This window comes from Haliotis rubra, unplaced genomic scaffold (assembly GCF_003918875.1).
Source record: "Haliotis rubra isolate DU_JTF1 unplaced genomic scaffold, ASM391887v1 Scf91, whole genome shotgun sequence".
NCBI classification, from domain to species: Eukaryota; Metazoa; Mollusca; class Gastropoda; order Lepetellida; family Haliotidae; genus Haliotis; species Haliotis rubra.
In genome coordinates, this window is record NW_025767646.1 from 884417 (window position 1) to 912206 (window position 27790).

The 27790-nt window shown below is 39.3% G+C and overlaps 1 protein-coding gene across 1 annotated transcript in view; it reads left to right on the forward strand.

The window, feature by feature from the left end:
- The window catches only part of LOC124264120, a 69552-nt gene that overhangs the window by 4097 nt on the left and 37665 nt on the right, over nt 1-27790 (forward strand). Inside the window, exons 6-8 of the mRNA XM_046698839.1 lie at nt 49-236; nt 1571-2121; nt 3319-3452. Coding sequence (XP_046554795.1) covers nt 49-236; nt 1571-2121; nt 3319-3452 — 873 coding nt within the window. The remainder of the gene's footprint in view (nt 1-48; nt 237-1570; nt 2122-3318; nt 3453-27790) is intronic.

Consider the following 27790-nt stretch of genomic DNA (forward strand, 5'->3'; position numbering starts at 1 on the left):
GTATTGAATTATGAATATTCTTATGTCTGGATATAATTTGTGTTTCAGCTGTTTGACCGAATCGAGGAGATCCTGGTTGTCATCAGCCAGGCACTGGGCCAGGAGGTTCCTATAGATGAAGTACTAGTGCAATATACCAAACCCAAGAACACCCTGTTGGCTGACTGTGCCGACACCACTCAGATGGGGAAAGCCTTGCTGGACAGACTTGCCCTGCCAGTTATCATGTTGGACGAGTGAGTTGATTGTTACAATATCATCTGAAAATAAACTTTCTTGTGATCTTGGGAATCATTAGTGTCAATTTGATTTTACACCTCTTTCAGTAGTATTGCAGACATATTAATGCAGGGGACTCCCAAGAAGGGCATTTATATTGTACCCATGAGGGTATTTATGCCTTGGTCTTTGGCGTGATCAACTAAACCTTAAAGGACTAGACTGGACCTTAATTAAGTATTATTTTGGATAAGTTGGCATTAGCTGGTTAAAAGCTTATTCCTCGAAATACATGGTCATCCCCCACATAGGAACTATGTGAACCCATCCTGTATGTTCAGGTTGTAAGGTGGTAGGACTGTTTTAGAGGAGGACAGTAAAAATAGGGTTAACACTTTTTGGGATTTGAACCCATATTTTAGGCATGAAATGAATTCTTTAACCACAAAGCTTTCACTGGACTTTCTTCACATTTGACACCAAGCTTCATCTAGGGAAAGTGCAAGGCCCAGTTGATTTTGGTGACCTTCACTTCATTTTCAAGGTCACTGCAAAACTTTGAAGATTTCAGTATGTTAACCTGAATGTTAAGATGGTCAGCAAGATATCTCAAGAACCATTCACTGGACTTTCTTCCTATTTGACACCAAGTTTCATCTGGGGAAAGTGCAAGGCCCAGTTGATTTTGGTGACCTTCACTTCATTTTCAAGGTCACTGCAAAACTTTTAAGATTTCAGCATGTTAACCTGAATTTACTGGATCTTCTTCATAGACTTTCAAGACTTCCCTTGAATGTTCTTCAATAAGCAATTTCTTTAGTACCACATATTTCATACACTGTGACATTCATGTCAAGGTCAAAGTCAGTCTTGAAAATATTCGTGTGTTTGAACAACTAAAGAGCAAGATATCAAGAAAGGTTGACTGGTCATGTTTTTGTTGACATTTAATTTCATCTTAAATTTTCATTACTTTTTAAGTTTGATTTGACAATTTGCGCAGCGGGGGATTATGTCACCTTAGTGACAATGCTTGTTAATAAGGAGGTAATTCTATGGATATGTATGTTTTTTACTTCAATGGATGTTACGTTTCAGTTTAGTTAGTACACTTTGTCATGACATTATTAGTATCTACTTCAAACATTGCATTCACTGCAGAAAAGAAGTTGTGTAGCCATTTAATTATCTCCCTTGTTCAACTCTCTTCCTCTAAAATGCTGTCATACAACATATGAAATAATTTAAGGAATAAACTCAGCTATTGCAATGCTACAATGTCAGCATTATATTGACTTCAATCTCCCCAGTGACAGCGTGATTAAAGCATGACATTTGTATTTTTCTTCAGAAATGATCGGAGACTGAGCATAAATGAGGAAGGAACAACCGACACTATTAATCACAAGTTACGAAAACTTGACCGCAAAGTTGGAGACTTGGACAAATATTGGGCCGAACTGGAAAACAATCAAAATAATCCTGATTACAAGCCAAAACTTAAAAGAACCCCATCCTCACGAACAAGATTACCAGCTGATACAGGACAAGTGCCTCCTCGAAGAAAATCTAGCAAACGCATTCGACCCAAACCACCCCTAAGAGGACAACAATTTCAGCCTGATGGGTCCACATACCCCGATAGCCCAGGCTCATCATCACATGGTTCTCCAGGTAGAGTGTACCCGTCCAGTGAACAGGGCTCACCAGCAGCTCAGGGATATCCCACAGGTCAAGGTTACCCTGCAGGAACAGTTCAGGGTTACCCGGCAGGATCAGGACAAGCTGGGGTTCATCCTGTGGCCTATACCAGGGTAGCTCAAGAACATACTCAAGCATCACCTGGGTACTCTCCCAGTAGTGGAAGAGGAGGCAGTAGGCCTGTCACGAATGGATACTCAGGTAAAGGATATAATTACTTGTCCTCAGTGCTTGTTAAAAGAACCAGTTGTGAGTGAGTTGGGTATATGCCAATTTAACAAAATTCTAGCAGTATCTCAGAAATGGGCTTCATCCCTTGTACCCATGTGGGGAATAGAACCCGGGACAATAGCATCACACTTTAACACTTCATCAACAAGGCAACTACACCACCACCAGTGTCTAGAAATAGGCTGTCTTGTGGTCCAGGGGAGATATGAGAGTAAGTTAGTGGTGGTCCGATTAATTGAAATAATCGAAGATTGGTCGTAGTGACTAAACGACCAAGCAATCGATCATAATTTCTCATAATCGAACACAAACAATTCTGGAACACTTGTTTTCATTAACAATATTTTTCTCATAGTTGGTTTTGCCTGTTACATTTCGTAAGCACTGCAAGCTCGTTTCAAGTCATGATTGAATTTATCTACAGATTCCAAGGAATTTGTTCCCAACATACAAGTCATTCTTTAAAGATGTGAAATTTTGCCAAAAAACCTAAAAGAACTACATGTTTTTTTTTCCTTATTTTTATGTGCATTAACAAATTTCATAAATGACGCTAACCAATTATTTTCGATGATTGATCGGTAGTAATGAACCAATCATCAATTATGAGATTTGAACCAATTCCCAACACTAGTGTAAGTTTGATTGTACCATTCTTTCAGCACTATTGCAGCCATATTGTGGCATCCATTGTGCCCGTATGGAGAATCGAACCCTATGTCTTTGGCATGAGTCAGTGAATGATTTTACCATTATGGCTACCCCACCACACCCAATAGCACAAAGGACATTGGTAAATATATGACCAGGAGGATTATGTTTTAAGACACATATCATTGCTTATGGTTTTGCCCATTGGTTTCCATGTACCAGTGGGTTTTATACAGCTGGGGAGGTGGGGTAGCCCAGTGGTTAAAGCGTTTGCTCGTCAAGGGAAGACCCGGGTTCAATTCCCCACATGGGTACATTGTGTAAAGCCCATTTCTGGTGTCCCCTGCCTTGATATTGCAAAAAGTGGGTAAAACCCAACTCACTCACTTTATATAGCTGGAATACTGTTCTAAGTGAACCAGACTCACCCACCATACACTCACTTATAGCTACCTATAATGGATACTGTGAAAATTTAAGTAGAACCCCAACTCACTCACTGACTATTTGCTACAGGTATGGGTGACCAGGTTGACCATGGGTCTGAGAGGGAAGCCCCAATCCAGCCAGTGTCAGCCCAGCTCGCTCATGCTCAGTATGGGCAGTCTCAGCCTCCAGAGGGTGATGACCTACAGAGAGAGTTAGAAGAGGTGAGCTTTTAAGGATAATTTTTGAACGATTTCTTTTACTGACTGACTGATCGTTGTCCTGGTTACAAAGCAGAGACCATTTGCACCAAATGATTGTAAGTCATACTAAAGACAGACTTTTGATAATTGTAAGTAATAAACCATACTTAAGATAGAGTCTTAACATGATTATAGGTCATAAACCATGCTTGAGATGGACTTACTATGACTGTGAGTCGTAAAGCATTCTTGAGATAGACTTGCCATGATTGTAAAGCATAAGCCATACCTAGAATGGCTTAGAAGACTTATCTTGATGATAGTGCAGACTGAACCATGATGAGAATTCTGAATGTTGTCCCTCAGCACTGTTTTGTATGTTTCTCGTTTGTGTCTCCCTCACATTACCATCCAGCCAAAGCATCAAGACCAGTGCTTTATGTCAACCGATTCCCCCATCCTGAAAAAACCTACAAATTTGTTGATGAAGCTGTGGCTATGCTATCTAATAGTGATGATGCTTAATGGAATGAATCGAGAACTGTCCAGCTCAAAGAGCTGTAATGAGTGAGTGAGTGAGTGAGCATGGTTTTACGCCACTTGTAGCAATATTCCAGCAATATCACAGTGGGGGACACCAGAAATGAGTGCTAGTGTGGTATACAGGTTAAACAGCAGCATAGTATCTCAGTGGGCTGATGCCATATACCAGCGAAACCTGGCCTGGTACATGCACAAGTATATATCATATTGCTGTAGGAGGCAAATCATCTTGAGCACGATGTTAAGCCCTATTTCAACTCACTGTGCTGTTGCTGCCACTTCTGTAATATGAAACTGGACTGTATCACATCCTATGTATAAATACAAGAAAAATGGAGATGAAAGAAATGTTTCACCAGTATTTATTATATGGTCTCTGGTTTGACATTGTTCATATGTTGATGCTGCAAGGCGCAAGATTGAGATCAAATTATAATACATACTTACAAGATGGGATATCTGTGTCAAAAATACATGGGGCATATGTGTCATGAAATTGATATATCTGTGTCATAAATACATGGGACATCTGTGTCATGAACACATGGGACATCTTTGTCATAAATATATGGGACATCTGTGTCATGAACACATGGGACATCTTTGTCATAAATATATGGGACATCTGTGTCATGAACACATGGGACATCTTTGTTATAAATATATGGGACATCTGTGTCATGAACACATAAACATATGGGGTTTTCTATGGGACATCTATTGTATAAGGTTTTGCCAAGGCATGTCACTCAACACCTAACCTTGCTAATCTGTTTCTTCCATAACTTGTTGAGGGAATATGGGATCTAGCCAAACTGTTTGAACAGATATTACAAACAAAGACAGGCAGTCAAAAGCTATACATTCCCATCTAACCACTTTCCCCAAACGGGTTCCTATATTGTTGACTTCAATTATTCTTGCTGCCACTAGCCTAATCTAATATCCAATCTGCTATGTCTATGTGATCAAAAGGTAATTTGTTATTATATTATGTTCAAACCAGGATCAGATTTTAAAAAACAGCAACCTACCATTTATCTCGGTTTTCTTTTGTGTACTCTTATATGAAATATTTTCTTTTCTTGAATAAATCGCATAATCGAACTTGCTCACTAATTATGATGTCATAATTTTTGTGTGCGCAGATTTCCTTTGTCTCCATTCATGTAGTGATACATCTTTCCTTGTGAACCGCCTCCGTGGTGTAGTGGTAAGATCGTCCACCCAGAGAACGGAAGGTTGCGGGTTCGATCCCCGACCGCGCCATACCAAAAGACGTTAAAATATGGTAAAGCTCGGCATTAATGGGTACAACAAGGACTGGTCGGCTCGGAGTCAGTATAATGTGTCTGAGAGTGGGGTATTCATGCTTCACTGTGGCATGGTATCTCAGTGAGCTAGCACTATAAAACCAGCTCAAGTCTGGGCTACTACAAGCAGCCGTACATACACATACACACGCATGCACATCGTCATATGAGCGAAATATTCTCAAGCAGGAGGATAAACCCAATGTCACCTCACCTCACCTCTTTCCTTGTGAGGAGATCAGGAGTTTATATGTCACTGTCTTCCACACTGTCTTTAATATTCGCTACTGAAGCACTATGATAACAAATATGTTAGGCTAAAAATTTTATTTGAGTTAAACCTGTGAAGATCTGGGTTAGAATTTATCTTCAGTAACCCATGCTTGTCGTGAAGAGGCTACTTCTGGGATGTGGTGGTATCCCAATTGCGTAGATCGATGCTCATGCTGTTGATCATTGGGTTGTCTGGTCCAGACTCAATGATTTACAGGATCAACTAGGATCACGAAAATGAACTGAACAGTTTGTCAACTAAATCAGTGTTTGTGGCTAATGATAAAATTGATGTCATTTAATTAATCGCAGATGACAATTTTGTCAGTATTTTGGGCTTTAGATCTGTCAAATTGTTGAAAATTTGACACGGTTAAACCAAGCACATGTTTGAGTGTCAGTAACATGTAGTATACACCTGTAGATGTTGCTTTTTACACTCCTGGCACACATCTTTGTAAGTTAAAGAACCGTTCAGTTTTCTATGCCTCATTTCCTCTGCCGATTCCATGCCTGTGCAGTTTGAGACTTCCATGATTCAATCCGTGCCACCTGTAGTATTAAACATTGCACAAGACTTAGTCAGAGTGGGTATGATAGCTCGCAGTTCCTTGTGGTGGAGCCTGGTGCTTGGTTGGACTGTAGCAGTACATGATGTAGTGATGTGTTGCTGGACTGGGTCATCATAACAGGAGTCATAGGGGACCAGTGGGCTGAGGTGCTGATATTTGCTGTTGGCTCACTCACTCACTCACTCACTCACTCACACATGCTTGTCATAAGAGGCAACTAACGGGATCGGGTGGTCAGCTAGCTAGCTGACTTGTTTGACACATGTCATTGTATCCCAGTTGCAGAGAACGATGCTCATGATGTTGATCACTGGATTGTCTGATCCCGACTCGCTCACTCACTCACTAAATCAATCATACTCAAACACTTATTTACTCACACACTCAAACCCTCAAAGATACTTATTCAGATAAAAGTATCTGCTCAAATATGGTTTATTTGTTCCATGACCTGTGGATCTGTATGCTTTCTCATTATTAATTGTATGCAGTATTGTTGGTTTATTGGCGTATTGAGGTTTATTGTTTCCACCAGATGTATCACAATATGAGCTTTGAATGCTCAGTATATCAGGTTATTTCAAACAGCAAATTTCATCATGTGTTTAATGTTATATGCTTGCCAAATAATTATGAAATGTTTCCTTAAATCCAAAATGCAAAACTTTGAAATAGGAAGTTAATTCTCAGTTACCTCCCTTGTGTGCATGTGCATTCCTACACTTCTGTGAATAACATCTTCATGAAACAGGCACAAATGTTTTAGCTGTAATTTGAATAAAAATATATTTACAACCTTTGATGTTAGAGGTTTATGCTTGCCATTATTTTCACCAGATCTTGTTTTGTTCTACTTATGATCTTCAGTTCATGAAATGATGTTTCAGATTGCTGTGGAACTCAAAATTTTGAATTATACAATATATCACGATACTTATCACAAAATGACCCGGTGTATCACAGTAAACCTCTAATATTTATCCTTTAATGAAGCTTTGGGCAAGTTGTTTATGTTGCATACTCGACATTACGAGCATTAGGGTTTAGGGTTTAGGGTTAGGGTTTAGGGTTAGATTAGACATTAGATATGATGCTTACCTTCACAGAACGAAATCGTCAGCACTGTCGTTAGCATCGGGTTGCAGGGGAGCGAAGGGGCGTCTCACATGCACAATTTCATCATCTCTGTCATGGGGTTTATATACCACGACTGATGAGCTCAAGAAAGCTATAAACATGTCCTCCCTGTTACTCAAGTACTTCCTTCTTACACAAAATTCTTCAAAATAAGGCGAATACAACCCTTTGTAGTGCCTGATCGTGGAAGAGATCTTTTTCAAAGCACCCCAAGAGGACTCAATGGTGTTAGTATGTGCTCCGTCTCGGGGTCCTTGAAATGGATCGGGTGATTCACTTTCAAGTGGAGAAAGTCTTCATGCTTCAAGCAGTCATAGGCTTTCCAGCAATCGCTTATTATTGTGGTGCCTGGTTTGATGTATTTCTTTATTATAGGAATTAGTGTCTCAGAGTCAGCTTGTCCACACATGCAAAAACAGTCTTTGGATTCCCGATCGATTCCCCCGAAAACCCACTGATCGTCAACCCTTTTTCCTCGATTAAATTTTCTTTTTCCAAACTTTGATTCGTCAATCTCCACTATTCTTCCCTCCCCACCGATCCTATCACTGTCAGAATCTGTAACAACAACACACACTTAGCGACAGAAGTGGTACCAGTCTACAGAAGTGTTGCAAGGCGAAATGTCTAGTTCGACGCATACAAAATCTTGAGACAACTTGAAAATCCAACAATATGTGAGCAATAAAATTTTGCCACAATCTAATTTGCTGTTTTCAAACCCAATTAATTGTGAATAATAGAAAGTTTTTGCCGCAGGATTTCTTGCTACATTTCCAACACAAATTGTCTTTGCTGTAGCTTTTATCTTTACACAAATAAAATTTCCCAATACAACATTTACGCATGTTTTCCGTCCCAGTTTCCAAAAGTCCCTTGTTTCTTAAAATCGATGAAGTTCTACTTTGTCTTCCGATAACTTGAATCGCCCCACAATCGCATCTTCTGAGCGCCCGGTAGTAGTTGTAGACTTCCAAATCACGGCCGTTACTAGGCTATGGCGTAGACACAAACTGACCAATCACTGAACACTTACCTTTCAGAAATTTCCCACGCTCATTCGGGCTCCAACTCCCAGAATTCCGTAGGTCCGTTTTTCAAAGGCACATATATTTTTATTTGTGATAACTTACCTTTTATTTTAAAAATCGTTGGTTAGTTTTACTAACCGGAAGTCGTCTCAATCAATCCGATTTCAATGGTTATTTTTCATTTTAATGCTCGCTTATTGTTTCGAATAATATAGCTCGTGTTTCCCTATAATAGGAAATGCGCGTGCTAACAAAGAATATGGTTGGTAGGTATCCGGTATTCTGTAGGTGTACCAAGCTTTGTACAACAATCAGTACAAATAATTCTGTAAACAAACCACAAAATTTAAGGATCCTTAAAGTCTTTTAATTGGATGTGAAATAAATGTGGGCAGCTTGAGCTAAGTGCAGGATGTGGATTGGAATCATTGTTTATTAAATATATTCTCTGGGTTCCGTAAGAGCGACCAGTCTGGTATGTGTGAGGCATTAGTCACTGCCCAAAATAGCCTGTTGGAAGTAGGGGTGTCTGTCTGAAGGCTATACAGCTTCATCTTGGACAGGTGCCAGGCTCCGAGATGCCCAGACTTTTTGCACTGTCCATTATTATTCAACCTTTTAGTATCACATTACATTGATGACTGCCCACCGATATATGTTATTTAGTCCTTAGATTGAGAGGTTATTGATAAATGGCTGTCTTGAAGACATTTGAATAATTCTACATAGGATACAACAGGATCGGTGAATGTTTTGGGCTTGACAGGAAGACTCATTACCTTGTAAGCAGCTCTGCAATACACTGGAGATGAATGTTCATTCTGACCGACCACTACTTCCTGCTCTCAACACCTGGTGCTTGTCACGACAGCTTACTAAATACGTAAAATTAGCACCACACAATTTTCCTGAAATCACATCCAATTTAAAAAACTTGTGAAGAACCAAAGTGATGCAGGGAGGATTCATATTTGTTGAGATACAAATAAAAAATGACATAATTAGATTAACAGAAGAACCGTTTTCTGTGCCTCATTTTCTCTGCCGATTCCATGACTTGATTCACAGGATGGGTAAATGGTTGTTTGTTGTACAATAGTGGTTAAGATTATGTTTCTTTCAACACAACTGAAAAAAAATAAATGATAAAAGTAATGACTACTGGATATTGTTTACGGAAGCTCCAATAAAGCAACATAAACCAAATGCATGTATGTTTACTATTTCCTGTTTATTCAACAATAATGTTATGTGCATTGTATAATACTGATTATAAAAAAATGACAACTGTTATCATTGTCTGGTAACTTTGTGTCAAATTCTTTAAGTACATCAGTGTATGAACTAAGCTTATTAATATCAGCTGATTTATCATATCAAATTTAGCCTCTGTTTATACAGTTTCATAATTTTGTTACTTTTCAAAACAGTTTGCTAATACATAATACATGATTTTTATGGATAGACAACTTCTTCGTTGCAATGGAAATAGCGTTTCACCATTATCAGGTACTAGTAAGTGATTGCAACTTCATTATTACAATGGTTTCGATGTTTCAGTGCAGATGCTAACACCATTATCAAGCAAGTGATGGTGTTAGCATCTTCATCGGAGTATCGCATCCATTGCAGTAAAAATTCCATAAAAATCATTCCTGTTCATCATACTAGCTTCTAAATGCTATGCTAATACATAGTTGTATACCAGACTGGTGCTTGCACCTACATTGACATATGGCTGTTATGTCATGAGAAGTTGTGGTACAGATATCATCTGCCAACAAAGTACAAGATGTTATGTAACTTTAAGTTAGAATCACGGAATAATCTCTGCGCAGACATTAATCATTTAGAACTAGCATCTCTCCTGGCTTTCTGCCCAGCCTCAGCTACCAGGTGGAATGTGGAGGGCAAGAGTTATTTCCCCTTTGACCATTGGTAACAGTAACCTGAGTGCATCACATCTGTATTTGTGATGTTGCCAATTTTAAAATATCCTTTTTTGTAATTGCTGTCAGTGATTGAATTAAACCATTTCTTTAATTTTTTTAGGAGATTATCTAAAGAAAATTAAATAAAATAAAGTTTAAATAATCATGATAATGTTGTGTGGGCTTATATTGACCCTATACACAAGGTACATGTGGAAAGCATTAACATCATTACTCTGGTCAATGGGTCAGTTCACACTTGATTATCATTCTCAGCTCCCTCGGGAGTATACAACCCAGACTGCCTTATCTGGGAGAAGGTAATGTTACCTACCCATCGTTGCCAGTTACCCCAGTGCAGGCTGAACTGAGGTGTATGTGGTATAAAGTCACTTGCCTAAGCCGACACTATGAGCCTCAGTGTCTGGTTTGAATCAGGAGTAGAGGAGTCTTCAGAGTCAAGCAGCAGAACATGGTCACCCATCCAACTGTCTTCTGTGACCAACAGGCAGTGGGGTAGCTTAGTGGTTAAAGCGCCCGTCACACTGAAGACCTGGGTTCAATTTCCCACATGGGTACAATGTGTGACACCCTTTACTGGTGTCCTCCACTGTGATATTGCTGGAATATTGCTAAAAGCGGCATAAAACTAAACTCACTCACTGTGATCAACATTGCTCAGCTTCATCTGGGGGCGGTGGGGTAGCCTAGTGGTTAAAGCGTTGGCTCGTCACGCCGAAGACCTGGGTTCAATTCCCCACATGGGTACAATGTGTGAAGCCCATTTCTGGTGTTCCCCGCTGTGATGTTGCTGGAATATTGCTAAAAGCGGTGTAAAACCAAACTCAGTCAGTCAGTCAGCTTCATCTGATTTGTGACCAATGGATTGTCCACCAGAACATGTGCAACACTTAGCAACCCATCCTGATCAATTACTTTTAGGTCTTCATTATCAAGCAGGGGCGATGGGGTAACCTAGTGGTTAAAGCATTCGCTCATCATGCTGAAGACCTGGGTTCGATTCCCACATGGGTACAATGTGTGAAGCCCATTTCTGGTGTCCCTGCCATGATATTGCTGGAATATTGCTAAAAGGGCATTAAACTAAACTCAGTCACTCACTCATTATCAAGCAACAAAAGTTAGTTCAGTAACATTGTCATGTTAAATACATTATCACTTTGGTGCCATTTAGAAGCAGTGGTATCAAAGGTGACAAAATGATTTGTTTTATTTCAAACTCATTATTCCTCTTTTGCCTATATGAAATTACATCCAGAGATGAGATCGGTAGGGAGTATCAGGTAAAAGCTATTACCAACCATCCAAGTATGTGTGCATTGAGCGATGATGCTGAACTCATGAGAATTCCATTGTGTGATACGGCCCATTGGGTAACTCCCACTGCATACGGGGCAGTGTGTAATATTACCTCGTATCACCTGTGTTCTGTCTGGAGTGCCGCTCCTGTACATGCTGGGAGGAGGTGGAGAAGGCTCCCTGCATGAGCTGCCATTCTGCTGGTTCTGTTTGTATCATTTTCTCTCAAAATGTCATCAATCAACAGAACTTGAGCTCCCCCAACTCAATTTGTAGAAGTGTAATTGTAAAACATACTTTGTCATTACTTTTTGGTCTTGATAATTTTATTCAGCGATTTTTTAGATTTGTTAAGAAAGATTTGTGCATCAGGCAATATAACACAATATATTTTGGGATTACACTTTCTCAATAAAGAACAGATGCTATTACTTTTGTTGGGTTGAGTCCCGAGTCCCGTCTTGGATTCAAGCCCACATCCTCACTCAAGCACCTAAATTACCTGGACACAAGTAAATGGCATTGTGTATTCAAAGGCAATAGCTTGTTTTATGTGCAAGTGACCATGTGCCATTTTTATTCATAAATATGGAAAAAATATCTTACGGTTGTTGACATGAAATGGAGTGATTGAGTCAGGGTTTGAACTGTTTGTCAGTTTTATTGATATCATGATTTGTTGCCTGAATGTGGGAGGATGGCTCATAGAGCCCAAAGACGTATACACGTGTATATACATGTATATATGTGTATATACGTCTTTGTAGAGACCTAGGTGTCCAACATCCTTATAATTGCTTACCACAGGCTTGTTGCTAACAAATCAAGGATCATAATTTGAACTCATAACCAGCAGATCCTGTCAGCAAAGGGATGCAACTCTTGTGCACTTTATTTTGAAAACTGAGACCACTAACATCTCTGCACCTTTATATTAAAAACAGGCAGTTTCGTAGCTGCATTTATCATGGTGCATTAAGGAACACGTTGCTTTATTGATGTCTGTCCAGCTATTAGTCATATGGGCATTCTGCTGGGCTTTTTTACATATGTAAATTGAAAATTTTAAATGGTGTATTTTGGGACCAACTGCACTTGTAAGTCAAGACATATCTGGAACAAATTCACCTTTCAGATTTAACTACTGATGACATTTTCCGACCTCCATGGCTATAACTTGTAGACTGGTCCCTTGCCATAGGCATCCATGCAGGGTTGCATCTTGCCAATACACAGAACTCAGGGTTATGCTGTGACACCAGGAGATAGGAATTCTTCCTGACAACTCTGTAAGTGGAGGTCATGTCGAGAGATTTGAGAGGATAGTCTGAGTTGATTTGTGCCGTCTGCCTTGCTGACCTGGCATGTGCACTGACAGCAAAACTATTTTCATCTTCTGCTGCTATTTTTACATTTCACAGCACACAGCTGCAGGAACAGCTCCATACTCTGGCTAGGGGTGGAATTTGTCGAAAGGTTCACTTTTGGAATGTTTGAATTTGTTTGTATGGTTACAAATGTTTTCACAATTTCAACAAATTATGTGGATAAGTATGTCAGAATCTACCTACAGAGTGGCAGTGGTACTTCCAACCTGTGTTCAGTAATTTCAAAGATGCTCATTTTATCAGAAGTCTTCAGACATTTAAAAATGTGATTATTTAAATATTCAAGACAAAAATGTCTTCTTGACTAAGGCGAGGGTTAAATTATGCTGATCTTGACCTTCATGACTGCATCCATGGTCAAGTGGATATTACGTCTGCTCAGAGAGTGGAAGGTTGGCTGGATCCCCGGTCCAGTGATACCTGGGAAGATCCCCAGTCCAGTGATAGCAAGAGTCACTTGACCTGCCTGGTGCTCAGCGTTCAGGGCATAAGACAAGAACTTGTCGGTACAATGTGTCTGAGTTGGATGCTCATGTTAAAACTGCTGGATGATATTGTGGTGTAAAACAAAACCTGCATTAGACCAGACAAGTTGCAGCAGCCGACATCACCCATTTACATGCATGTGGCTGAATAAGTGAGTGAGTGAGTTTTGCTTCGCTTTTAGCAATATTCCAGCAATATCAGGGTGGGAGACATCAGAAATGGTTTCACACATTGTACCCATGTGGGGAATTGAACCTGGATCTTCAGCGTGATGAGCAAACGCTTTAACCACAGCTACCCTAAAATCAAATTAACCCAACCTCTCCTTGTAATCATGACTTAATTCCTGCGATCGGGTGGTGGGGTAGCCTAGTGGTTAAAGGGTCTGATCAGGTTCATTCCCCACCTACCTGAATATTAAAACAAAAACCCCCATCCACCTGATTAAACCCCCATCCGCTTAACCACTTGCCCAACCACCTGCCTCCACACTTGCCATCCTACCCACCTCCCTCCCTTACTCACCTGTGAAAACCTGGGTTAGAATTGGTCTTCAGCAACCCCTGCTTGTAAGAGGCAACTATTTGGATCGGCTGGTCAGTCTTGCTGACTTGGTGGACACATGTCATTGTATCCCAGTTGCATAGATTGATGCTCATGATGTTGATCACTGGATTGTCTGGTTCAAACTCGATTATTTACAGACCGCCGCCATATAGATGGAATATCGATGAGTGCGGCATAAAACAACAAAAACAAAAGCCTAGCCTCACTCACTCACTCACTCACTCACTCACTCACTCACTCACTCACTCACTCACTCACTCACTCACTCCTCACTCACTCCAACGCCCTTACCACACCCCCACCCACACCCTTCTAACACCCACACAAACCCACTCTCATATGCACATGATAGTCGCTAAAGAAATGAAAGCTATTTTTCGGCACACTGCAATGCTTCTGTTCCTGTTGCCAAGTGTTTTCTGTGTATGGTGTTACAGTGTCAGCTGAAGCAAGGCTAGAAGGTCCATCCATCACCCACCCACAATCCCGTGTTTTCTGTGTATGGTGTTACAGTGTCAGCTGAAGCAAGGCTAGAAGGTCCATCCATCACCCACCCACAATCCCATGATTCCAAGTATGCTGATCATGAAACCAAACCCCAGCAACTAAATGCCTTTCTAACTGTTTTTCTTTAATAAGCTGATCATCAGTCTTTTTTGGCACTCAGAGCATCTATCTATTTTCTGGCAAAGGTTCAGCAAAACGTTTGTTTGTGTTAACTAATTGAAATAGTTTTGTAGCAGTGTCAAAACTCGGGGGAATGTACATCCAACACCTGTAGCATAAATGTTTGTTATTTCATGTTTTTTATGCAGTTTCCGATAATATCACAGTATATGTTTCTAAAATCTAGTGATTAATAATTCACGTCTGATCATTAAATCAACTGCGCTGTAGTATAATCAGTAAGGAACATCAAATACATCTTGTGAGCAATTCTAGAGAGTAGTTTCCAAACATACATTCAGCATTCCTTATAAGAATAGATCTCTAAAATCCATGCCTAATACAATCATACATTCAACATCCCTGGTGAATACAGGTCTGTAACACCAATGCATAAGGGCTGCTAGACTAATATTTAATCTCTGAGGTCATGAATGATATTTTACTGTCATCATATGTTGATGAGTAAAAAAAAGATAATATAATGAAAGGAGCCCTGAGACTGAAGAAAGCGGGTTCGATCCCACATTTTTACTTCAAAGTCTAAAATATGGTACTTGTTGGTCCCTGCCTAGTATTTGCATTAATGAGGCCACAAGGACTAATTAGCTGGAGTCAGTATAATGTGTCTGAGTGGGTATTCATGCTTCACTGCGGCATGGTATCTCAGTGGCTAGCACTATAAAACCAGCTTCGCCGAAGGCCGGTTACAAGCAGCCGCACATACACATACAATGCATGCACGCCCATATGTGCGAAATATTCTCATGTTGCTGGAATAAAACCCAATTTCGGCGTAAAACCAAACTCAGTCAGTGGTCTGGTAGCCTTGTTGTTTATGTGTTCACCTGGGTTTGATTCCATACAGGGGTATAAAGTTATTTTGGTGATCGCTGCTACTGCTGTATAGTCTCTGATTGATAAAATGGGTTTCACTTTTGATCTACTGTTGCCTAAAACTACATTTAACATGGGCATCTTGTTCACATTTTAGGGCTAACAAGATCACTTTGTGAAATCACATCTTGTGGTAGAGTCTGTATGTTTAGATCTACCAAATGCCTCTTGTCCCTTGAAACTATTTTCACAAAAAGCATCAACTACAGTTTTGCTAGACTTATGATGAGAGACAGTGACTTCCTCTGATAGAGGGGTGGTGGGGTAGCCTAATGGTTAAAGTGTCTGCTCGTCAAGCTGAAGACCAGGGTTCAAATCCCCACATGGGGACAATATGTGAAGCCCATTTCTGGTGTCCCCTGCCATGATATTGCTAAAAGCGGCATAAAACCTCACTCTCTCACTCACTCCTCTGATAGATTTAAGTACAAACATTATGTTTTAGAAACGACAGAGTTACTGAGTTCCTTGTATCACACTAGTCTTGCCACGATGTCATTATATCCAGAAAAACTGCCAAGATCTCGAGCATAGAAACATGCCCCATCCATTAGCTGGTCAGGTGTCTATTTCCTGATCCTAAAAAGCCAAGAAGGAAAGCTCTGAAAGATAGGATAAGTAGCATCATTGTCTTGTGTAGATGGTGGCACATGTAGCTGTCTAGGTATACAGGTTTAATTGCAGGAGATGAGGTACACTATGTGTTTCTTGCTTTTCCTAGGTTGGTGCAGATAATACCATCTGTGTGTTAATCTACTGGTGGTGTTACTGAATAGTTCACTTATTATTGGATATTTATGTAGCGCACATATCCACGCACTAGTGCATGCTCAAGGCGCTGGTATTTTTTCCCTCCATCACTGGATGTCAATCTCAACGGCACATCTTATTATCAATCTTAGCTCCCTGGGGAGCATACAACTCTTGCTGCCACAAGGCGCACTTTGTTATTGCGGCTTTCTCATCCTAACGAGGTACCCATTCACAGCTAGGTGGACTGGGACACATTGTCACAGTACTTTGTCCAAGTTTACTGCACGTTGCTGTACCCGCAACAAGGTGTTTAAACGTATTCATGTGGCCACCATCTGGTCATATACCAACGGATTTGTGGGTTCTTTTAAGTGCACAGGGTTGTGTACTGTTCACTAAAGGTTGTGACAACACTGAAAGAGTCTGCACACAAAGTTGACTCCAAGGTTTTTACATCTGGTCACTGGTGGGCTTGATCCCGGCACCTCAATTCTTGCTGGATCACTAGCCTGGTGCCTTAGCCAGTTCGCCCACCACACCCCCACCCACTCACTGTCTCTCAGATTCTCACTCTCACTCACTCACTCACTCAGATTCTCACTCTCACTCACTCAGATTCTCATTCACTCACTCACCAAAGCGTTTGCCAATTAAGCTACAAGACTAGGTTTGATTCCTAGTATGCAAACCACTTGTGAAGCCCATTGTTACATGGTTTCTACTCTATCGTTATGACTGTATCCTCTGTAAACTTGGCTAAAATCCTTTTCACTCACTCACACCAAGTCCTATAACATTCACAAGCTACATCGCATAATACAGTTTTGGGTTCAAGCTGACATTCACAAGGACAAAAACAAAGTGTAGGAGTATGTTGTCTTCTGTTCTACTTCCAAATATCTGTTGTGTTCGTAGAGTTGTTAAAAACTTGGTCGACTGTCTGAGCCAAACATATTCTGGCAGCCTCTCAGTTTTGACTCCTGTCCAAATATCAGGTTCTTCATTGGGTAATCTCTGCCTTTGTTAGAGACAAACAAGTAAGTCAGTGTCTATACAGTAGATGATGCCCATGAAGGTACTCTGAGTGCCCTATCTGATCTGATGGACATCAAGGTGCATGATCCAAAAACTTCCACCCTACTCAGGAGCACAGACAGCAGAAACTTAGACAAACACTTAATCTTTGAGTATATATCATTTTGATAATAACAAATAAACCCATTTAAATTGAAACGGAGCCCCAGGGAGATAGAGATCCTGAACCTGAGGAAATCTAGACTTGCTTCGTGTAGAGCTTTAGTTTTGCAGGGATGGAGGCAGTAGGGAAAAACATGTGGTTCAAGGGACTGTGAGACAGACTACAGAAACTGAAACTGATCATCTTCCAGTGATTCAGCTTGAGACAAATGATAGAATACTCTAGAACTTTTGTTAATGATATTATCGCTTTTGGATTTGACATTTCATATCTTTACTAATTTTGAAGGGTTGGTATGGTAGGCTAGTGGTTTAAGGCATGTGACTGTCACAAGCCCTGGGTTTGATTCCCCACATCGGTACGATGTGAGAATTATATTTCTGATGTACCAAATTGTGATTCAGCTGGAACTGAGTGAATATTGGAACATTGGTATATCTCTTCTGAAAACTCACCTATTTAAAGCCTGTTTAGCTGATGTGCAAGCAGTGATGTCTAAGTTCTTGCAAAACTTAGGACAAGAACACTTCATTGTGTTTACATACATCAAATTCCTTGGATTAATGTTTTAGTGACACCCAGAACAGTTCATTGCTCCAGAATCCATTGAAGCAGTAAAATTCAATTGGAATTAAACATCTAAAATTGTTTCTATTAATTTAAAATATTATTCTTTTTATTACTGTTTTGGCACACTTATTTATGGAAATGTTTGGAGTGGCTCTTGAGTCACAAGTCAAGAAGATATGTCAAATTCACAGTTAGTTTTTGCCAGCTGATAAATTCAAAGAATCCCAGGTCTTGTTGCACCGTTACCTGGGGCAAAATCCTGTCTGACAAATGAAACCCAAGTCTGATTCCATCGCAGATGGGAGTCAGCAGTATTACATCAACACTCTTCCCATGCTATAATGGAGTTATACACCGGTGCCAGAAACAGGCAGGACCAGTCATGTGATATACATCACTTGTACCATGTACCTGACTAACACACAAAATGGTAGAGGTGGTTGCCAGGGTTACTTTATCATCAAGAGCTACTTTTTTCATCCCGGTAAATGTCAGATAGCCTGCATTGCAGCAGTATCTAAAGAGAGATATCCCTGGTGGAGCCAATCTAAGGTTCAGGAACATTTTATGGATGAAATCCTTTCAACCATCTCGCCACCAACCAACAGACTGGAGATAAACAACATGATATGAATGCCTTGTAATAGTTTTTAAAAAAGTTCTGATATTGAAATCCCATTACACAGGTTGCTATGTTTCTGAAAATAGGAAATGAAGAGTTTAACATTCAAAATGAAGTTTTGTAAGAATTGTTCTGTGTTAATGGATATTTATTACTTTAACGTAATTACTGGTTACAAATTTGACATCCTTTGACTATTAAGTTTCATCTTTTTAATCATGTTGGTCATGTCTATATATTTTCAGTATATTATTTCAAAAATGTGCAATAGAGCTTTCTCATAACCACAGGTGTTAGGTATTTGGCTTTCTTGCTCCACCTGTGGGGATTTCAGATTAGATCCCAGGCAATCGATGCTACTTGTAAGAAGTGAATTAATGAATTGGATGGGCAGGATGGGTGACATTGTTGATTGAACATCATCGTACCGAACAGCATGGGTAGTTGCTCATCATATCAATCAGTGGTTTGTCTGGTACAGTCTTCTATATCTACTACAGTCACGTCACTGGAATAATGGTGACTGCAGAGTTTGGTAAAGACAAATAACATAATCTTATTTATTTGTTTGTTGTTTAATGCTGCACTCAGGAATATTCAAGTTAGGTGATAGCTGTCTGAAAATATCAAGTCTGGACCAGACAACCCAGTGATTGACATCATGATCTTTGATCTACAAAATCTGGACATAATGACCTGCATCAAGTCAGCAAGCCTGACCACCCAATCCCCTTAGTCGCCTCTTGTGACAAGCAGTGGTTGGAGAAGACCAATTCTGGCCTGAATCTTCACAGGTCATAAATAATCTTAAGTATACCAGCTTGTTCCATAAAAATGGAATAAGAATGTTGAGGTTAAGATGTGTGTCATGGCCAGGTACGTCTCATGACTCAGTGCTGATATATTGCATGTCATTCCTCATTCCATCAACCACTTGTTTAGTAAGGGCTCATATAAGTCTGTCCCCGTTGTCAGTTGACTTCAAAATTAAATTTACAAATTTGCTATACACTAAAATATTTTTTACATTAATCCCAATTCTATAAATCAACCAGTCTAAACATTTGTATCAAGTACACATTTAGAGCCTCAAACATCTATATTGCTAAAAGCGGCGTAAAACCATACTCACTCACTCACTCACTCACTCTTAGTTAATAACAACCCGTGGGTTTAAAGATAGGATGTTCCTTGTTATTGTTATAAGGGTAATGCTATTTTTGAGGGCATTATCATTTGCAGAAGCCTGTGGTCTTCCATTAACTGCCCGACGAAGGAGGGCAGACCGAGGGCTTCTGCAAATGATAATGCCCTCAAAAATAGCATTACCGTTATTATTGCTAAAATACATGGAATTTGTGTTGAAAAGAAAAAGGAAACAATGAAGGAATTTGACTGTAAGTTTACTCAAAACCAACTTCTGACGGGGGTTGACTGCCCGAATGCAATTACGTCATCGGACAATTCAATTGACGTCACAACAGAAAGTGATGATATTTGACCTTGGCCTTTGACAAGACCATAGCCTGCAACATGTCAAACTATTTCAGTGTTCGGTTTTGGTCCAACAACAACGTTAATAGTGCAATTGTTAGGTTTAGCACCAGCAAGAAAGCCAATATTTCAGCTATTTAAAGCTCGAATTCGGGTTGCTTTGACTTGTTTGACTCAGAATATCTGCCAGTCCAAAGCCAATGTCGAATGAACTGACGCACCCACTATGACGTCACTTGACAACAGAACTGATAGTGGCCCATCGTTAAGTTTGAGCAGTCCAATATCATTTGCAGCGGCCCGCAAATTTATGATAATAGGAGGGCCGTTTCATGATAATTCCATGTGTTTTAGCTATAATGCATAACAATAAACCCTGTTTCTTGTTGTTGCATAACAATAATGTAAGGATTTAAGGATAACATGGTCCTGTCGTTGCATAACAATAACCTCTGGGTTCAAGGATAACAGGTTCCTTCTTATTGTTGCTTAAACAACGTTTATCTCCTTATAAATAACCCATGAGTTTAAGGATAATATGTTCATTGTTATTGTTACATAACAATCACCTGTGAGTTCAAGGATATATTTTTTAGTTTGTTTCCTAAGCATAAGATAGAAGTGAAAAACCTCAAACATGTAAACTTTTAACATATCAGCTAACAGGGTTAAAAAGAAAATGATGCGTGAACTTCTGACATTCCAGGTAGTTTGGAAGCATTTGGTTTTATTGCCAAATCAAATTAATCAAATTGATGTAATCTGTTGTGAAATGTTAATCATGTGATGGAATGTTGTCTGTGTTTCGGGCATTAAACAGTGTAAGTACGGCAGTATTAGATAGGTTGATTATCAAGCCCAAACAGCTGATGAGAGCTACACTATTATCAGCAGGTGATAAAGCTTGGCACTAATGATCTCCTAGCCAGGAAATGGGAGGTAGTCCAAGAGCTTTATACTGAGGAGGTCTAGCATCCATGTCCAAGAAACTGTATGTGGGTTGTCCTTGATCCAACATGGAGTCCAGAATTATAAGAAAACTTTGCTGAAAACTCTCCAAAGACAACATCCACTTGATTCTGTGTGTGGTGATCTTTATGGATGGGGTAAAGCTATGGCATAACACCTTGGTTGTTATAGAGTATATCACATAAGCTGCGTAGATATGGCACCTATCCCACTACCAGAGCGTTATAGAGAGGGGTCAGGCAAGGAGATTCTCTGAAACTGCTTCTCTCTGCCCACAGAGCCCCCTCATAAGCATCTTTCCTTGGTGTTTGTTTACAGGATGGGCGATTTTCCTTATATGGGGGACACTCACTCCTATGAGGAATGGTGCATTGGCACTGTGGAAGAGTCCATTAATTCATGAGGGGTGTTTGCTAAATGTCAAAAATAAATCATAGTAAGACATATTCCTTTGATAATGATATCATAATAAAAGTATTATGATTAAATATGCTTTCATTATCAATTGAATTTAAGTATAAAAGTTAAGTTTGTAAATTAGAAGAAGGAGATGAAAATATCAGCTGTCATCCTGACCCCTGTGGAAGTAAGTGAAATGAACTGCTCCACAGTTTCTGTGTATATGATGGTAAAGCAATGTAGAGAAATCAGTTAGTGTTGTTAGAGCCGTGAACTTGTACATAGCTGCATGCATGCCTATTACCACCAAGGCTTTGCTGCTTATATCAGGACAAATCAAAAGCTAATAACTGTCATATACATGTGATATTTACCCAAATCCCATACACAAGATGTCGGAAGGATTCAGAGATTTATCGGAGATTCCTCCGACTACGACCACCATCAGTACAGTTGCAGTACAAGCTGGTCGAGCCAAAGTTGTTCTTGCCATTCTCAGAGTAAGTAAACTTTGATAACATTAACTAAATAGCTCCTGTGTGTTGTAAAACTAAGTAAGGTAGCATCTTTATGAATACTACTTTCCTACCGACCAACACGATGTATGTTATATATGAATGTTGATAATTATTTCTTGTATAATATAAGGTTTCATTATTTATCAATGTTTATAGATCCAAGGAATATTGCAATTGTGTGAAAAATAAAGAGGTGAAATATATCTGTATCAAGAATTTTGTGCAGATACGGTTTATGACAACTTTACCTGTGCAATGTCTATCATGCTGCTGTGAAACACCTACCTTCAGGATCTGATGTGTGATAGCTATCACAAATTATCATATTAAATTAGGTTTGAAAATGCAGAATCAAATTAAGCATGTTTAAGATGAGAAAATTGAATTTGCAATGATCAAATTTGACCCCTATTATCTAACAACCTTCGGATCACACCACCTGCATTCCTTGGCAGCCATCTTGGATTTATATAACAGCTCTTCCTACCTTGATTGCTTTGCCATGAATTCAAGTGGTGTTCATCAAACTGCGATTTAGTGGATAATATGAGATTATATTCATAGTTTCTGTGCATTAATTCAGCATTTACTAAAAATTTCATGTGTATAATACTTTTTATGATTATTTTCAACTCTCAGACATTTAACTCTTAAGTATACACAAAATTAACATAAGTTGAATTCTTCAGAAAAATATTATTGGATAGATGATCTGATAAATACTATGTCATTTACAGTAATCAGATAATCTGTCAAAGGTAAATATCTGTACACCTGTACAAAACTATTCATTGTCGAGAAATGAACTTCAAATGGTTTTAAAAAACGTGTGTTGAGAGATACCAGTTTTTATGCATTGGATTTGGAAACTGGATCTGGAAAATTGGTTTTGGTGTGCTGTTTGGCATCGGAATGTTATTTATATCTGTCTGCGAGTTAACTTGACCTATGACTCATTCTCAGCCAATGATCAGGGTGTTTTAGTCATGCGTAGATTCTATTGAGCTTTTGCGCAATATTGACTAGCACTGACTAAATAGTGACTACTAATTTATAGGATTGATGTATTAATCACCAAGCAAACAGCTGTTTAGAGGATCAAAATATTTTACACCTGTGATAAATTTCATATTAGCTAAACAAATGTACTGAAAAGATGTACAATTATTTCTTTGTCAACTTTTTCGTGTACATCATTTAATGGCAATCACTGAAAAAAAAGTCGTAACGGTTCTTAAAGACAATTTGTGTTAATTGTTCATTATCTCATTTGGAGTTATCCCTGGATTGTCTGGTCCAGACTCGATTATTTACAGACTAAACTAAACTTACTCACTCACTCATTTGGAAAATATATACACTATTGTGGCTGATTAATGTAGGTAGTATAAAAGAATCAGGTGAGCCTTAACTTCTTTTGAGTATCATATCCACAGTACTGAAAATGAAAACTGTCAAGATTATCAGGAGCGTAAGTGGTTGGGTTCATCTTCTCTTCATGTTATAATGGTCATATTCTGTAAATATGTTTACACTGAGGGCTTTGTGATCCAGCTTAGTAATCAATGCTGTAAGGAAATGTGCACTTCTGAACGATGTGAGACAGTGGGGAAGCCGAGTGGTTAAAGTGTTCGCTCATCACGCCAAAGACCCAGTTCAATTCCCCACATAGGTACAATGTGTGAAACATATTTCTGAGGTTCCCTGCCATGATATTGCTGGAATATTGTGATAAGCGACGTAAAACCCAACTCACTCACTCATTCTGAACTATGGGTGCCTTCAAGAGTCAGTATCACAAACCCTCAGTTAACTTTTGATCAAAGTGACCAAATTAAGGACCTTTGATCATATCACCATTCTTGGATATCAGATACCCACAGTTTGGATCAGATGGCCCTTATTGTGGATCAGATGGTACGATGGATCTGATGCTGTATGAGCAGTGGCCTTATACATTGTTCATATTGCTCTTGACATTTATCTGATATCGTCTGACACAGATCAGATTGCTCTTATTGTGGATCAGATGGCCAAGACAGGGATTGGATTTACCTTGGCATGGATGAGATTTCCTTAGACATTTATCTGATATCCTCTGACACAGATCGGATTGCTCTTATTGTGGATCAGATGGCCAAGACAGAGATTGGATTTACCTTGGCATGGATCAGATTTCCTTAGACATGCATCAGATGGTACCAGACAGGTATCCAATGGCCTCAGACATGTATCGGGTGGCCCCAGGCACAGGTCGGGTGGTCCTATACATGAATCAGATGGTGATAGCCCAAGAAGTATAGATAAGATTGTTCTAAACATGGACCAGATGATAAGGATCTGATGGCACTAAATACTATATTTCCAAAAAGGGAACTGGTGAATCAAGGGAAGACAAATTGTGAGCCTGAAACTTTGAATACCACTATGAATTACTAGCACTGTCTCATTTGTCATGGCATGGGTAAAGTTCACCCTAATGTACTGCCAAAATAATAGTATTCTGAAAGCAGACAATCATTACAGAGTGAGTGAGTAAAATTGTAGAGTCACAGCAGCAGTATTTCAGCGATATCAAGACTTACAAAGAGGAAGACCATCCGTGTTGTCACAAAGTCAAACTATTCACGTTTTGTTTCCACAATGTATAGACACAAAATGGACATGATATATTTTTGGCGGACATTTTGACAGTGAGGCCGAGTTATTCTTATGGAATGCCTGCTTCACATGGACGTAGTTGTGACACTGTCAATGCCAGTCACATGTACAAGTAAAATATAATAATGTGAATGATGACAGTGTTTGTTAATTCAGATGAAAACACATTACTGCTTCATACAATTTCAGTTTCACAATATGCATTTGATTTATCTCCGACTTTAGACATGAAAATTGAGTATGTTTATTAAGAAGGTTCACAACTGAAAAATAATCGTAGTTCAGAAAAAGAAGTTACTTGTCATCATCCATTTTGATAACATGAGTATAGACCTGCACTTCTTGTAAGCAGACAGGGGCGGTGGGGTAGCCTAGTGGTTAAAGCGTTGGCTCGTCACGCCGAAGACCCGGGTTCGATTCCCCACATGGGCACAATGTGTGAAGCCCATTTCTGGTGTCCCCCACCGTGATATTGCTGGAATATTGCTAAAAGCGGCGTAAAACTAAACTCAGTCAGTCAGTCAGTGTAAGCAGACAAATTTCCACCTCATACAGATTCTGAGTATCTTGCAGAAAATCTTTCAGTGTAGACTGATCACAATTGGACAACTGTATATTTTTCCATCATATTTTTAAATGCATCACTGCTATTTTACATTAATCCTCCTTCTCAGTCCAAGGAACATTTTGGTGCACAGGTTAAAACATTCATCAAGGTTTGTTTCAGTAAGTTTTGGGGCGGTAGGGTAGCCTAGTGGTTAAAACATTCGCTTGTCACACTGAAGACCCAGGTTTGATTCCCCACATGGATATAATGTGTGAAGCCCTTTTCTGGTGTCACCCACTGTGATATTGCTGGAATATTACGAAAAGCGGCATAAAAGAATGCTCACTCACTTCAATAAGGTTATATCCAGGTTGTATCCACAATGAGAAGGAGGAAGAAGAAACAACCTCACCTTTTAAGCAAATGTCTTAGGCAGGGAAACACATGAACCCTCACATTTACAGAATGTCATGGGATCTTGCAGCAGCAGTAGCAGCAGCACAAGTCATCCTCATGGGCTGTTTCAGACTTGCAACATTAGAACACCCTATAACTCCAATTATAGACTAGCACTGAGGGACCAGTTCATAAGTTTCATGTCAGATTAAAAATTGATACCTTAAGTTTGGAGACATATCTGAACCCCCTAAAAACTAGTTCTAAAAAGAGTTGAATTCCTGTGCTTAGTGCCTCTTTTAAAGGGCATTCTTGTTTTTTGCTCTTCTTTTTCAGAGTGTTTAACGATTGAAGTTTATTCTCGTGCTGTTGAAAACCATTAGAAAGGTTTTATAGATCAAATCTGCCAAACAGATTAAGCACTGCACCAGGTGGACTTAACACTATTTAATGACAACTTTTGACAGCATATGAATGGAAAGTTTTGTTACTCTTTAAAACTTGAGAAAGCGAAAGTTTCTTTTGTGGGACAGCCAACTAGGAATACAATTCACCCCCTACCCCCAAACTTCAGGGATAAATATTTTTATCTGAAATTGATCTTTTGAACTTTTCAAGAAGTTTCTGAAAACATGTAATGTTGATGTAAACACACAACTCCATTGAGAGTGAACAGAAGCCTCAGTATGATGGGAGACCTGAATTTGTAGTATAAAATGGAGAATGGTAATGTCACTTCTGAAATGAAACTGTCATTGAGAATGGACGTAGGATGTTTTTGCACAGCAGTCTTTGCCGCTGGTTTGCCTTTCATGTCCAATTGTCGTATAATCAAGACTGGTTATTTTATGACCTTCACCTTTGTGATATATCCAACATTCAAAAACATGAGTGTGAGTTCAAGACATTTGTAGGTAAACAGTTATTGAGGTGTTTTTTTAAAATGCAATATTGTGTCCAAGTGGTTTTAAAAGCACTAAGTCAGTTGGCTCCATCTGGCAGTGTCTTCAAATCACGTGTTTGTATGACGAGGAACCAATCAATATTAGGTCTTGCAATAAGAGGACAAACAAAAACATGAAAACAATACCAATAAAGCAGAAATAAACAGTGTCCTTTCAGCACATGCTTTCCTTCTTGCCCTCCTTCTTTACTGTATCACAGTAATTATTGAGTGAAAACATAATGTAGATATAAAATGTCCATGTCAGAAAATTTAGAACTGAAACAGATTCCACTGGGTGAGTGAGTGACTCTAGTTTTTACGCCACACTCAGCAATATTCCAGCTGTATGGCCACGGTCTGTAAATAATCGAGTCTGGACCAGACAATCCAGTGATCCACAGCATGAGCATCGATATGCGTAATTGGGATACGATGACATGTGTCAACCAAGTCAGCGAGCCTGACCACCCGATCCCGTTAGTCCCCTTTTACGACAAGCATGGGTTTACTGAAGATCAATATTCTAACCCGGACCTTCACGGGTAGATTCCACTGGGAGTAAAAAGGAAAATAGTAAGGACAGTTATAAGAATGGATCACAGAAAACAGCGATCACTTCAAAGAAAGCATGTTATGTTATATCCATAGGAACCACTAACCTCACAATTTCCCCAAAAACCGCAGTACTCCTGTAATACAAATGTAATAAATAAAAGTAATCTATATAATGTGTTTGATTATCTGCCTAAATAGATTGCAGTAGGCGTAACCCATTTGATCTTGGATCATATGTCATGTATGCCTTCCTGTGGTGTAGAAATGAGGTTAAGAGGTACCTGAAATTATGTAATTCCATCTTAATTATAAATAATGGCTGCAGTACTAGATGTTTACATATATTTATATTCAGTATCTTTCTTAGCAATGAAAGAACCAATAATTAATCCAATTTCCCAAAGCAGATTAACCTTTCAAGATAAACCAAATTGAAGCTTCCTCGAGTACCTGTGTTTATTTCAAGAGAGGTGATTAACTAACAGATCAGTTACCTCTAGACAGCAGGGATACGCCATTAGCAGAACGTGGAACCAGAACATTCAACAGACAATATATTATTACCAAAGTCAGTTTTAGAACTGTTGTATTTTCATTTTTGTCCTCC